This window comes from Labrus mixtus, chromosome 13, assembly GCF_963584025.1.
Source record: "Labrus mixtus chromosome 13, fLabMix1.1, whole genome shotgun sequence".
Classification (NCBI taxonomy): Eukaryota; Metazoa; Chordata; class Actinopteri; order Labriformes; family Labridae; genus Labrus; species Labrus mixtus.
The window spans coordinates 26,183,413-26,198,391 of NC_083624.1; the positions used below are offsets into that span (position 1 = coordinate 26,183,413).

The 14,979-nt window shown below is 39.3% G+C and overlaps 2 protein-coding genes across 3 annotated transcripts in view; one reads left to right on the forward strand and one right to left on the reverse strand.

The window, feature by feature from the left end:
• Nucleotides 1–10,473, forward strand: part of itga6a (integrin, alpha 6a) — a 23,626-nt gene extending 13,153 nt beyond the window's left edge. The window contains exons 6-26 of one of the 2 annotated variants that reach the window (XM_061054453.1): nt 468–681; nt 910–1,103; nt 1,185–1,279; nt 2,325–2,452; nt 2,534–2,623; nt 2,706–2,767; nt 2,851–3,020; nt 4,099–4,242; nt 4,325–4,440; nt 4,529–4,691; nt 6,198–6,284; nt 6,383–6,462; nt 6,620–6,697; nt 6,791–6,893; nt 6,994–7,170; nt 7,269–7,358; nt 7,442–7,549; nt 7,648–7,746; nt 7,849–7,974; nt 8,866–8,991; nt 9,437–9,576. In XM_061054453.1, coding sequence (XP_060910436.1) covers nt 468–681; nt 910–1,103; nt 1,185–1,279; nt 2,325–2,452; nt 2,534–2,623; nt 2,706–2,767; nt 2,851–3,020; nt 4,099–4,242; nt 4,325–4,440; nt 4,529–4,691; nt 6,198–6,284; nt 6,383–6,462; nt 6,620–6,697; nt 6,791–6,893; nt 6,994–7,170; nt 7,269–7,358; nt 7,442–7,549; nt 7,648–7,746; nt 7,849–7,974; nt 8,866–8,973 — 2,432 coding nt within the window. In that variant the 3' untranslated portion in view covers nt 8,974–8,991; nt 9,437–9,576. Of the gene's footprint in view, nt 1–467; nt 682–909; nt 1,104–1,184; nt 1,280–2,324; nt 2,453–2,533; nt 2,624–2,705; nt 2,768–2,850; nt 3,021–4,098; nt 4,243–4,324; nt 4,441–4,528; nt 4,692–6,197; nt 6,285–6,382; nt 6,463–6,619; nt 6,698–6,790; nt 6,894–6,993; nt 7,171–7,268; nt 7,359–7,441; nt 7,550–7,647; nt 7,747–7,848; nt 7,975–8,865; nt 8,992–9,436 lie in introns of both variants that reach the window. The other variant, XM_061054452.1, reaches the window with a different exon arrangement.
• A 1,171-nt stretch (nt 10,474–11,644) lies between these two features.
• Nucleotides 11,645–14,018, reverse strand: nup62l (nucleoporin 62 like). Its single transcript, XM_061054454.1, has 2 exons — nt 12,123–14,018; nt 11,645–12,021 (listed from the first exon to the last, which is right to left on the reverse strand). The coding sequence occupies exons 1-2, from the start codon at nt 13,686–13,688 to the stop codon at nt 11,863–11,865; spliced, it is 1,725 nt and encodes a 574-aa protein (XP_060910437.1). The 5' UTR covers nt 13,689–14,018; the 3' UTR covers nt 11,645–11,862.
• Nucleotides 14,019–14,979: the final 961 nt, after the last annotated feature.

The following is a 14,979-nucleotide window of genomic DNA, read 5'->3' on the forward strand; positions in this document are numbered from 1 at the left end:
CTGATTCTGATCTAAACGATTACTGCATTCATAACAGCGCAAGCAACTTTTATTCTTAAAGAATTGTGGCTGGTTTAAGAATTAGGTGAACACATTTTCAGCTATAAACAGGTGATGGTTCTCAGGAAACACTTCAGTAAATATGAAACAGCCTTGTCTTATTCTTGAGTTTTGTCTTGTGTGTATAAACATTTTCACACATAAAAACACTGAGAAACAAACTCCTCTTGTAAGTAGTGTTCAGAGAGTATTGTCAGCAGTTTCATTAGAGAAAAATGACAGGAAAAAGATTTGGTCATTTTTACTGCACTAGTGACTCCTACTGGTCAGTCTGTGTAATTGCATCCAACAGGAGGACATTGTGAATATTACCAGTTGTACAGTCATCTTACAGTAAAGCGCTGATAATGAGCCTGTTCTTTGGTGTAAAATGAGATATTTTAAGTCCTACGTCTCTCACACTGCAGGATTCGCCCTCGACTCGGGACACAGAATCATGAGGAGTCGCGGCCTGACGGTGGTCGCTGGAGCTCCCAGAGCCAATCACAGTGGAGCTGTGGTCTTTTTGAGAAAAGAAAATGAAGCCTCAGGCAGACTTTTGGTGGAGCACATGCTGCACGGACCAGGACTTGCATCCTCCTTTGGATACGACTTGGCTGTAGTTGATCTGAATGGTGATGGGTAGGAAAAACTACAACTACTACTTACTTGAAAAAAAAAAATCTTAAAAGTAAAATAAAAAGCAGGAGAGTAAACGCAGATGTAGAAGAAATATATAAAGCCTTGAAAGGATCTCTTCATTATAATACTATCGTAATGCCTTTTTTTTTTCTTTAAATGGACTTTTGGCACTTTATTAATGGGATCATATTCTGCATGTTCATTATTTGACTTCCGACCTTGATGTAGATGGCAAGACATAGTGGTGGGAGCGCCTCAGTTTTACATGAAGGACAGAGACATTGGAGGAGCTGTTTACGTTTACATCAACCAGGCAGGAAGGTGGGAAAGAGTCACTTCTGTCCGTCTTAACGGGACCAAAGACTCCATGTTTGGACTGGCAGTGGAGAACATTGGAGACATCAATCAAGACTCATATGAAGGTAAATCAGCTGTCATTTTCACTTAGTTGTGTTTTTTTCTATCATTTGATGTCAAGTAAACTGGTTTCTTCTCTCATTCAGACGTTGCTGTTGGAGCTCCACATGATGACGGCGGGGCAGGAAAAGTCTACATTTATCATGGCTCTGCTCAAGGAATCAAAACCACACCTGCACAGGTTTGTTTTGTAATTTTGTTGCTTCTGTTATCTCCATTTTCATCTCAATCACGTCAGTTTGATTTGTGAAAACACATGTGTCAAAGTGTCTCATCCAGAGAGAATGATCAGCACTCTTTATAGTTTTATACAACCTTGAGCTCACTCTTTTGGGTTTCTGCTCATGAACTTTCCTGTTTTGGTTCAGTCTCACAGCACTTGTCAGTGCTCCTTTATGGCCTCAGCTGTTTTTCCATGTAAATAAAAAAATCTCATCACCACTTTATCTGCAACAAATGGCAGACAGATAGCGGCTAGCTGGTGAAAAAAATGCAGCATTCAACAGCTGAAGAGACAGAGATGCTCCCTAACTGCTGCCTGGATGTGGAAATAGTTAGCAAACAAGTTTGAATTATCAACTGAACTGGGGATTTCACTATTTACATCAAGATCAACTAGTGATGAGGCGAGCTAATCAGCCTTAATAAAAATCTCTGTGTGAGAGTTTATATCTGAAGAAAAAAACTTGTAGTGATGTCACCACGGCCATCTTGGCATTAGCTTGAAGATTTCAAATTTGTACCTGAAAGCTTGGATCCCAACCTGAGGATGTGGAGCTTGAAACAAGGGGCGTATCTGGTAGTTCAATATTAGTAATATAGTCAAAGTGTAATGCTAGCACTGAAGGTAAACCAAGGTGAAGGTGATAATGTGTCAGCGTTTAATATTTCTCTACATCTGATTGGCCCAAAGTCAGTCAATATAGGTGTGAGATCTACAAGAACCTTTTCATATGTAAAAGACATTGATTTGGCTGCTCCTTTCTTCTTTACATGGGGATTCTCATTTGTTTTCAATAAAGCAATTTATTTATAAATTTTGTTTGTATTTATTCAGAGTTTTGCTATTGAGCTGAAACTTCTGTTATATCCCTGTCAAGAACTACAGCTCAATTTTATACCCAAAAAATCAAAATAGCATAAATTTTATGCTATTTGATACATTTCCTCACTTTTTTTTAATTTAAATAATTTTTTGTAATGAAAAATACTATTTTTCATTGCAGATACTTTCTGGAAAGCAGCACAACATGAAACTCTTTGGATATTCTCTGGCTGGGAACATGGACTTGGACAGTAATTCTTATCCAGATGTGGCTGTAGGCTCTCTGTCGGACTCTGCTCTAATCTACAGGTACATTTTCCCTGAACAATACCGGTACATTTCAGCATTACTGATTTGTATTACAACTTAATATAACTGTCTTTCTTTCAGGGCACGGCCAGTTGTCAGCATCAGGAGACATGTCAAAATATCTCCACAGGAAATTGACCTCACAATAAAAAACTGTGGAAACAGCATTTGGTAGGTGTTCTGACATGTCAGCTGGCCTCACAGTCAAAACCTCCCGTTGTAAATGTTAACATATTTTATTTCCTGCCTTTAGCTTCACTGTAGAGGCATGCTTCACCTACACAGCAAACCCTGCATCTTACAACCCAAGACTAAGTAAGTAGAGTGATCCCCCCCCCCTCATTTTGCAGATCTAAGATCTGATCCAGTTGTTTTTACACGTGTTTCCTTCATCACAGTGATCAGCTACTCAGTGGAGGCGGATGGAGAGCGCAGGAAACAGGGGCTTCCCTCCAGAGTGACGTTCCAGAACAAATCCCGCACAGAAGCAGAACACCAGTTTAATGGAACCATAGAGCTCAGAGGGCAAAAACAGGAAATGTGCACGAAGAAAACAGCCAGACTGAAGGTTAAACACGCTCACAGTTCAATCACATTTGCAGTGTTTAATGCAGATACTCAACAGTCATTACTAGATTTAGTAAGAGGAACTTACTGAAAACAAAACTCAGCCACTCAGTCAAGAGAAATAGCTACGTGCTTCAATAAAGTTTTAGATAATAATTTAGCTTCACATTTGAACAGTTGCTGACACAATGTATCACAGAATTTGATGTCACAGCAGAATTTGTAATTTAAGTTGCAAGCTTCAAAAAAATCATTTTGCATACGAAATAAGGACATCTTCTCATGGAACCCTAAATAAATCCCTACAATGAATAAAAAGTCAATTAAGCTGTCAATCAACACAGAATTCATCCAGTTATTATCTCAGACATTGTTCAAGTAAAAAAACAAAAATAATCAAATCCAGTTTCACTGATGTGATTATTGATGAAGTGATGAGACAGTATGTGAGATAATCTTGTATTATCTTTGAATTGTGGACTCCTTGGGACCTTTGTGATGTCATAGTGGTAAAACCTCCAAACAGCCTGTTTGAGCACACATTTTCTGAAAAGTGGAGCAGGCAAAAGACTGAGAGGATGGACTTCTCTCATAATTGTGGGGTTTGTAGACAGACTAGGGACATATATTAGTGTTAGAAAAAATGGTGAAGTGTATTTTGCATAATATGTGACATTTGATTAATTAAAAGTGAAAACAATTGCAAATTGGAAAATTAATTTAAAAATATTTTGCCACAGTTGCTGCATTAAATGTGATTTAAACCATAAGACAAGATTTGCGCGATGGAAGACAGTTTGAATATTTAACCCTATATAATGTATATTTCCTTTAATATTGTTTTCACAACAGTGAATAGTAATGTATAGTTATCATAGCTTGAATCTTAAATGCTGAGCTTCTTAGGCAGAACTGACAAAGTAAAAACAATGAAATAAAAAGCTAATTTAGATGTTATTTTAATAAATATAAACCTCATGATATGCTTTCTACAACTTTCTCATGCATAACAAAAACCTGCAGAAGCATTTAATAGGCTCTATATAACTAACTACTGCTTGTGTTTTTTCTTACCTCAGGACAATATAAAGGACAAGATGAGAAGCATTCCTATTGAGGTGTCTGCAGAAATCGTGGGCACTAAAAGAAGACAGACAAAGAACAGCCTCCCTCCGCTCATGCCCATACTAGACTCCTCTCAGCCCAGTAAAGACATCATACAGGTGAACTTTCAGACTGCAGCATTTAAGATACACATATTGTTGGAGCAAAGTTTGTATGTGATTTTGTCTAAACGTGTTGCAGGTGAACTTTGTAAAAGAGGGATGTGGGAGGGATCACGTCTGCCGGAGTAACCTGAAGATGGAGTACAAACTCTACTACAAACAAAACAACCTGGACATGGACTCCCCATTACCCATGTGAGCTCTTACATTTCAACCCTCTGGAGCCAGAATGGACTTGAAAGCTGAGAGCCTGAAGTGAGGTATTATGTTTGTGTATCTGCAGGAAGAACAACGTTCCTGTGTTTCATCTGAACTATGAGAGGAAGGATTTAGCTCTGCGAGTGACCGTCAACAACATGAACGGAGATGATGCTTATGAGGCAAAGGTGGTGGGGACTTTCCCAGAAACACTGTCGTATTCAGGAGTCCGTTCACATCAAACAACGGTAAACAAGACCACGAAGTGTGCAGCCTCAATAGTGTCCCCATGTTGATGTAGTACTGCTCACACAAGCCTTAGTGGACTCATTACATGGACTTACATTGATTACACATTCAGTATACATTTCTGTAGCTTCTCATGCTGCTCGATATCTCCTTTTTATTAATAACTTATAATGTTGTTCATTTTAGCAGATGAGATGAAGTGTTGCATGGATGAAAACTGGGAGTTCAAATTCTGCACGAGGGTGGTGCTTCCTAGGAAAGTTGAGTCTTGCATTGGGAGACTGGGCTCAGTATATTTTCTGTTAAATCCACGTCATCGTCAGCTCAACCCGTTTTATACACATCTGCACTTTGTGCTGGAAATTTCTGTAAAGAGAGTTTGTTAAATAACAGATCTTTGAGTCATTCAGTTGTATTTGTTGGTATTTTATTATTCCCTTTGCAAATGGAAGGAACAAGGCTTCAGAGTGAAAAATCAGTCTGCAGCAAAGCTCAGAGAAGGGCAGTCCCTCTCTGCATTGTATAGACACTCATAGTTACCAAGTTATGAAAACTGTGGCTATGCTAAGATTAAAAAACACATGGTACGGACAGTTCAATCCGGGAAGACAGTTTCACCAAGTGTCAAGGTCCTTTTCTATTAATCATCAGTTTCTGTAATTAGCAACACTAACAGTCATTTTCAGTAGGCACATACATTTTCCATGACAGGTCCTCAGCCAGCCTGAAACTGTTCTTAGGCTAATTATACCATGCTAATATGCTATAATTTAGCATTTGGACTGGGTATTTCTCAATACGTGTACCGATATGATGTCTAAGTTTCACTGATACTAAAACAATACATTTTCCCATACCATTGATTAATATGCTTCTCTTCAAAGCCGTTCCCCTCATGAACATGAAGCCAAACCTTTCAAATGTTGAAGCTGTACAGGAGCCTAGCATTGTGATGTACATTGTGTTAGCATTCTCATGTTAGCACAGGTTTAGCTGACATTGATTTGTCTGAACTTTCAGTATCTTGTCAGGAAAAATTATTAACTTTTGATGAAAAAGTAAAAAAGTTGAGTTCTAGTTTATTTGATTGATTGATCTAAGACAATGTTAACCCTAGAAGCAATGAGACCTGTGCTATGATTAGAAAAGTCCAATCAGTGCAGACTAAAAATGAGCCTTATTAAATGTTGTATAAAATAATTTATTTCAGTAGCAGGATGTTTAACAGTCCTATGGCCTGTGGAAAAAAGTGCTACACAACCCTAAGCAGGAGATCATTCTGTCCATTTCTGCTCTCTTTCTGTATCCGTCCTCGTAGTACAAGTTACAAGCATTCATGATATTTGTACAGAAAATTAGGAGAAGTAATCTCAATAATTAATCATGTAAATCAGCTGATTGACAGAAAATTCAGAATTTAAAAAAGTGTTTAAATCTAGTGCTAAAATGTCTGCACAATCTCCTCATTATATTTTGATTTTAGTTAAATGTGTCCTTTTTTTTAGGTGGATAAGCCGATCATCTGCACAGCCAATCAGAATGGCTCTCAAGCTGACTGTGAGCTGGGGAATCCTTTTAAACATGACTCCCAGGTACGGACGTGTTTTAACATTTGCTCGTTCATTCTGACACTTTAATTAAAAAAAATTAAAAATGCAGTTTGAGATTTTTTTTTATTCCCCCCGACTAGACTACATTTTACATCATCCTGAGCACGGTGGGCATGACTCTTGACACCACAGAGATTAACTTTGTCCTCCATCTGCAGACGTAAGTACTGCTGATACAGCTGGGACTTATTTTCTGCACATATAAGAGTTTTTATTATAATTTGCACCTTTTTTGAAAATCACACTTTTGTTCCCTGTTGTTTCCCATTAACTGAAATACTATTATTATTCTATAAACGCATGTTTTTTTCTTTCAGGACGAGTGTGCAAGAAAATATTGCCCCAGTTAAAGTAAAGGCTAAAGTCATGATTGAATTGCCCCTTTCTGTCAGCGGGTAAGTCTGCATCATTATAGTTTATTTTCAGATGAATACTCAAGTTCCTCCAACAGAATATGAACAAAGTGTTTTTTTTATTGAATTCATCAGAGAAGCCAGACCGAATCAGGTTACATTTGGAGGTGTTGTTAAAGGGGAAAGTGCCATGAGGACAGAAGAAGAGATTGGAAGTTTGATCAATTATACATTCAGAGTGAGTTTGAGCTGCTTCTATGTGTGACTATGATACCACTTCTGTCTTTAGCCTTAGCATATTAAATCACAACATTGTAACATATTACTTTCTCTTTCAGATAAATAACTTGTGGAAGACTTTGACACCTTCTGTCAAAGCCTCACTTCACATTCAGTGGCCCAAGTATAACAAAGATGGGAAATGGCTTCTTTACCTGGTGAAAATCACCTCGACAGGACCACAGGAAGTCCTTTGCTCTCCACAGTCTGAAATCAGCTCTCTCAAGCACATAAAGGTGGTGTTTCTAAACTTATACAAAATAAATATAAAATAATATACAGACCTGCATTGATAGATTCCACTTTGAATCAATGAGATGAAATGTTCTTTCAGGAGTCCTCCGCTTCAAGGACAAAACGTGAAATTGCCGAAAGAAAAGCTGTTGGAAAAATGTCTTTCCTGTCTGGCAAAAGTAAAACTCTGGTGAGTCATTGAACGGATTTGTTCACATTATTTTTTATTAAGGTGTGAATTTATTTTGACACGTAATGCCATTTTCTTCTCAGACATGCAACAGTGAGATCAAATGTGTGGTGCTACAGTGCCCCCTTGAGGGCCTGGACGGTACTGTGGTTGAACTTAGATCTCGTCTCTGGAACTCAACATTTATTGAGGTATTTTATCTTTAACATGTGCCTCGTCATCAGTTTGGCTGATGCCTCATTATTTATGTCTGTCTTAACTGAGCTGCTCTTTTCTTCCATCAACACAGGACTACGCCTCTCTCTCACACTTGAGCATTCTTGTGAAGGCCTCGCTCATCCTTCATACTGAGGTTAAAAACATGATCCTACGAACTCCTGACACTGCTGTAAGTTAAACGAGCAGCAACGACAAATCATGAACAGCTTCTGAACATTAATCCTAACTCAGCTGATCTCACTGTTATCCTCTCTGTGATGTTTGATGACAGGTGACGGTGACAGTGTCTCCAGACAGTGAAGTAGCGCAGCACAGTGGAGTTCCCTGGTGGATCATTCTGTTGGCTGTTCTGGCAGGAATACTGATTTTAGCTCTGTTGGTGTTTCTGCTGTGGAAGGTGAGGGGGGGACATTACACCTTCATGTCGACCATGTTGAGTAACACAAGAGAAAACATGACGGGAAATCAATTGGAGATAAACTATGATATTAGATAAGTAGTAGTTTGTACAGTAAAGATATTAGCAGTTGTACAGAGATATCATATAATATATTTATTAGTGTATACTCTACATCAGCCTTTCCCAAACTTAAGACTGCCGCGGCCCGCTTTGAAATACAAAATTACTCCGGGGCCCATTATAAAAAAAATGTTATGACTACAGCTATAAATTTCAGTTAGGGTAAATTATTGGACATTACAAAATGATATTATGGCAAGATAGACACAAAAGTTTACTAAACATTATGTCCATGAATAGTCATGACCCACCTTACTAATCACTCAAAGGGTTGACTCATGTTAAATCATCATTATTGTGATATTTATTTTATTTTTAAAATTGGTGGAGGGCTTTTTGTGGCCCACCTGCAGTACCCACAAGGCCCACCAGGGGGCCGCGGCCCACACTTTGGGAAGCACTGCTCTACATAAAAACAGCGTAAAAATGAGTTTGCCATGGGGAGTCATTTGTAGAACAGCTCTGCTCTGATACAAGAACAGTTTTATTCTTGCTGACTAATGACTTTATTTCTTAAAGGCTAAGGTAAGTATTACGTTGCTTTTGAGATTCAACATAAATCTGCCTAGTGACAACAATATATTAGACTACATAAATGAGTTTCAGGTCATGCTTGTAACTGTGTGTAAATAAAACAAGAGATACGTGATGTTTGCGTGAGAATAATTGTTGGAACTTGGATTTGTGAAAGCTTTTTGTTTGAAGAAATCCCAGTGTCTCCTCTTGACTCAGTTTGTAACTGGTAACAATCCCCTTGCTCCCCCTCAGTGTGGTTTCTTCAAGAGAGCATCAAAAGAGGAATTCGATGCTACGTATCACAAGGCAGAGATCCATGTTCAGCCTTCTGACAAAGACAAACTCACTGCTGACGCCTGATTTATACTCTGACCAGGGGTAAAAAACAAGCTGCCAGCATGAAGAGCCTGCAGTCACTAATGAACTCACCTTTAATCTGCTGCCGCTTTAACGCCAAAACATTCAGACACATATTGTCCTGAGCTGATGAAGAACTTCTGCATTACAAAACATAAAAAACAATGTAATGTAAGCTTCAAGATTCCTGTGCAATATGTGTCTCTGAATGTTGGCAAGGAAATCATCAAAGCATTTTCTTCCTACAGGCTTGTTTTTTTTTTGCCTATTTTGCAAAAACAAACAATCGTTTTGTGCTCTGCAGTTGCTTTGCTGATGATCTCACTGCCTGGCTGCCCCCCGTTAAAAAACTGCAAAGCATGCTTAACCTTCCTCCACATTTCTCCTCTTGTTGTTTATTATGACAACCAATGACATATCAGTCTTAAATAATGCATCTTTTTTCCCTTCAAATCTCTCTTCCCAGTGTGGATTCTTCCAACGCTCCAAACAAGACGACAGCGTACCACGCTATCACGCCGTGCGAATCAAAAAGGAAACTCCAGAATGTAAAGATGGAAAAGTCAAACTGGATCCTTTTGATAAAAAGCAGTGGATGACTTCTTGGACCGATAATGAAAGTTACTCGTGACTTGCTTTCCCTTCAATTGTTTTTCAGAAAACACAAACAATCAGTTTGAAGCCACAAACACACTGACCTTTAAATAATTAGCAAACATGACTGTGATTTCAGAAATACGTCGGCTTCCTGTATTTGATTTTTTTACACTGTATAGATGTTGAAATGTTTACGTATTTTTGTATATATTGAAATACTTTTGCACACTGTATATTTATTTGATAAAATACTTCAGCAGCCAAAGACTTTTTTTCAATCGTATGTCTGACTCACAAAGTTTACTGTTGTTTTTAAACGGAGCTGTACTGTTAAAATCCAATCCTGAAATCTATGCAAGAGAGGTACAGCTAGCTCAGATGAATGTAAATCACTCGTTATGTTCCAGGTGTTTGATGCTTCTTGTTTCAGAAAGGTTCAGCTTTGATCCTCTTTGGAATGATTTTAGGTACATCATCATTTCTCATTAAGCTGTAAAAATAAGTACAGCTTTTGTTTGTTTTCTTTTCTCTTGAAGCTGCACTGTAGTGGCACTCAGGTAGCATCGACTGTACAGTAGCTCATCACTGAAAATAACTCTGTTCTGTGTGACGAGTCCAAAGGGAAGATTTGGAAAGCAATGTGTGTTTTATAGAAGAAGAAAAGGTGAATGTCTTCTTTAATTGTCAAATATAAAACAAATGTTTTAAACTGATTGCTACTTTGGAATTTCTTCACACCAAGAATTCAAATTGTTTACAAAACTGATACCAGTTTTCAACTTCTATCTGGTTTCACTAATAACACCAAAAAAACTGTTTGTGACCCAATACCATCATATATATGTGTAACCCATGTATGTGTGTTTCTTTGTGTTTTCTTCTGTCAGTGAATGCAGAGTCAGATGACAGTGTGCAGGTTCTAGTTCTTTGTGTTAACAGATAGAAAAACAGAAATCAACTGTTATGGAGAGCTGTTTTAACATTACAGCAAACACCCACCTATCACTAATAATATTTTAGAGATCCATAAAAGCATTTCTCTGTGTAAAAACTTTATCCTCACTAGTTACAATTTGAATCAAAGATACTCACTGTAACATTACTGTACAGAATTGTTAAAAACTTAATTTCTAATTTCCATTCATGCTTACTGGGCTTTCAATTTCTGATATACATCTCTTTTCTTCTCCAGAATTAACATTTGGACATATCAGTTCTTCATAGGAACATGTTTGAATATCCTACATTTAAATTATAACCACCAGTTTTTCTCAGGAGGAACTCAGTTGACGATATCTTGAATGTAGTAAGAATGTTATTGTGGATATCTTTAATTGGTACCTTCATCATCATGCCCACTCACACAAATTCTCCAAAATACACAGGTAGGAGCATAAAGGAAACCCACAATAGAAATATAATGAAAAATAAATGTTTCATCTATATCAAACAGCTACATTTATCCTTAACAATCATCTGATTATTTACAGCACACATGTACAGGTACTAAAATCATTGTCTGATATTGAATATGATATTGAAACAGCTTCTGTATATTTAAAAAAAAAAATCATGATCAAGGAGTTCAATTTCCTGTTAATCCATAGATGTCACATCTCATTTGACAGGTGTGTTTTATCAGGGGGAAAAAAAGGGAAATTTGCCCATCACCTGTTATTAAAGCCCAATGAGACATCTTGAAGTTGCTAGGATAAGTCACAGATTTGCATTTTTTGTAATCACAAAACAAAGAAAAGGCGTCATCCTTCTGACTGAAAAGTGAGACAAAACTTTTTTTTGGCTTTTCTGAAAGAGAATTTCACTAAAACTTAAGTTATGTTTCATCACCGCAAGAGTTTCAATTATTATTTATTAAACACAGCAGTTCTCTCAACTGTAAATAAAAGCAATACTTCTTTATCCCATGTACAGGAATCCTTGAAAAATAATCCCTTTTGACAAGACTGGTATCAAAGCTTTGGCATAGTAGAAGTGTTATACGATACCCAAAGGTCTAACTGTGACCAAAACAATGCCAAGGACAAGAATGCAGTCAACCTAACCAATAGAGCAGAGCCTTAATCAAGAGATTTATTTTATTGTATAATTTTGAACACCCAAAGTGTTTACATGGGAATAGATAAATGTCACTGCTCTATAAAAGTTGAAAATATCAAGAGGAGAAAAAAAGAAGTTAACAGGAATTTTGTTGTAAGACATCTTTAGATCTTCCAAAGAGAAACATATCAAAAGTTAGCATTTTGTATTATACATGTCTATGTTATTTACTATAGATCAGTCAAATGTTAAACGAAAGGTCTTCTCCTGCTCTTTGCGCTGGTTGTCGCACAGTTTGGACACTTCTTCCACTCGTCTCTGCAGGAGGACTGAATTCTGATCGATCCACTGAAGTGAATCCATGTGAGTGTTGAGGATTTTACAGATCTGCTGAAGCTGAGTAACAGAAAAAAAATGTTACTAAAATTTTGCAAAAATAGTTACCAATTAACAGAAAAAATTTTTTAATGGAAGGTTAAAATAAAGTCTCATCTTACCGGGTCACTGGTATCTGCTGGGCCGCTTGATGTGTTCAGGTGCTCAATGATCTCCTTCAGGTCCTGAGACATCCTCTTCAGCTGTGCGTCCACATTCTCTGCCAGCTTGTACGTTCTTTCACGTTCCTCGTCTGCGTTCTGCATGTAGATGGTTCCGCTCTGCTCTTTCACAGACTCCTCCAGCGGGCAGAGCAAGTCCTCCAGCTCCTTCTGTTGGGACAGGATGAAGTCTAGCTCCTGGTTTAGCCTCCTCTGATCCAGCTTCACCTTCTCCATCTCCTTGTGAAGTGATGTGATCTTCTCACCATTCTCCACCAGCAAGCGGTCCCACGCATTCACCTGTGTCGCCTGCTGCAAGAAATGTCTCTCCTGGTCTTCCAGCTCCAGACTCCATTTATTAATGAGACCCTCCAGCTGAGCGTAGGTCATCACAGGTGGAGCAGTTGTTGTAGTGAGCGTTGTAACTGCAGTGGTTGTTGTGGCACTTGTGCCAGATGTGGGTTTAAGTCCCAGGGTGAAGCCTGTAGGAATACCTGCTGAGGTGGCTGCAACTGTGGCGGTAGAGGCAGGAGCAAGGGTGGAGGTGGTAGCAGCTGCCCCCAGAGGTTTGAGCATGAAGGAGAGACCACCACCTGCTGCTGTGGTAGTTGCAGCAGCAGCGGCTGCAGCAGCAGCGGCAGCGGCAGCAGCAGCAGTGCTTGCTGCTGGAGTCGGGGCGACTCCTAAAGAGAAGCCTGTACCTGTTGCAGTGGCTGTAGCAGCTGCAGCAGCACCAGAAGCTACTACTGCAGAGATAGGTGTAGCAAAGAGAGATGCGCTAGCTGCTGGGGCTGCCTGAGTTGCTGCAGGAGGAGCTGGGGTGGTAGAGGGTTTGATCCCAAAGGGAAATCCTCCACCTTGCATTGTTGTAGCTGCAGCAGTAGCCACTTGCTGGGGCTGGGTGCCCAGGGTGAGGGTGGGGGGAGCACCAGTGCCAAAGCTGAAGCCCCCACCTGTAGCTGCAGCAGGAGCCGGAGCAGGAGCCGGAGCCGGAGCTGTGGTCGCCTGGACTTTGTTAGATCCAAAGCTAAACCCCCCGAATGAAAGCCCACCTGGTGCTGTTGTTGCAGGTGCTGCGGCTGGTACAGGGGCTGCCATAGTTGCAGGTTGGGGTTGGGCTGGAGCTGGAGTGCCAAAGCTGAAACCCCCAGCTGCCGGAGCCGCAGCAGTTGTCTGGGCAGACATAGCCGTACCTAAGGTAAACCCAGCTGGAGCTGCTGTGGAGCCCAGAGTCAGTCCTGTAGCTGCTGTGGTTTGAGGAGTCATACCCATGCCGAATGTACTGGTGGGGGTCCCAAAAGAAAAGCCTCCGCCGGCTGGTGTGCTCTTTGCTGGAGTGCCAAAGCTAAAAGAGCCGGTGGGGTTGGTGGTGGCCTGAGGGGCAGCGCCAAAGCTGAAGCCCCCTCCGGTGGCTGCAGGTGTGGAACTTGTAAGCCCGAAGCCCGAGCTGGGGGCAGCGGCGGTGGTGTTCTGAGCTCCGAAAGCAAAGCCCGAGGAGGGTTGCCCGAAGTTAAATCCTCCACTCATTTCCTTTCCCGGCTGGATAGATGTAACAATACCGAAAACAGCAAACGTTTAAAATGGTCACTTCCTCTCTAAAGCCACTGGAGCTTTTGGCGGGTCACAAATAGTCTCTGGTTCAACCGAAGTGACGCAGGAAACAGTTCGACTTCAACTTTGCTTTTCTCGACGTTAGCGGTTAATAAACTCACTCACAAGGTTGTTAACGTTACCTTGACCCAGACCGAGAACAAATACTAACAACACATCATTCACCAAAACGTGGCCTGCTTACCCGAATTTCGCAGGCATCTCTGTAGCCGACTACAGGAAATGACGACACTGTTGGTGAAAAACAGACGTCAGCTCTGAGTTTTGTCTGTAAACGCACAAACCCCGCCCCCTGGGTAAACTGACAGATCGAATACCCAATCACGATCCTGAACAGACTCTAGTTCACATTTGATTGGTACAAATCGCTGGCTGTTAGACAACGTTCAGGGAATTTATTTTCAAGCAAGATGAGTTTACAAAATGACGACTTCAGTTTCTCGATAAATGATAAATGACTATAGGAAACAACCTATTGAATTTGTAACAGTAAGTGAAATAAAAATAAACGAATCTTATATTAAAGACAGTGATTGCACAATTGTTTCTGAATGAATTCGCCGTTTTTGTACCCTTTTTCTTAAAACTCCTTTTACTGATTACAAAAATAATAGACTATAAAGTTACATACTTTTGATGCACTTATACAGGGGACAGGGGACCATACCTATGGAAGCGATTAGTGATCACAATTCAAATGATAAAGCTAATTTGAAAATTCAAATGCATTAACAGAAATGCTTTTTAATTTTCAGAATATGAGTGTATTATTTGACTCAAAAATAAAATGATGATTAATTTATGTAATTTGAATTTTAGTTTTCAACTTCAACTTCAAAAAATGCACATTCTTTGACTAAATTAAAATTAAGAAGAAAATGACATTTGCTTTATCATTTTCAAAAAATGCCCCGCTAATTGTATCATAATTCAAATGAAAAAGCTAATTTTGAAATGAAAATACAAGAAACAGAAACACGTTTTAATTTTCAGAATATAGGTGCATTATTTGACCTATATTTAAAATGAATATTCAGTCATCCAGTTTGCATTATACTTCTACTCTCTATGTATGCATACTGTATAACATAATTTATCATTTGAATTTTGATCACTAATCGCTTCCATACATACCATTAAAGTTTTGAAAAGTATCTCAAAACAGGGGCAACAGGGACGGGAGGTACAGGCTCTTCTCTTGACACCG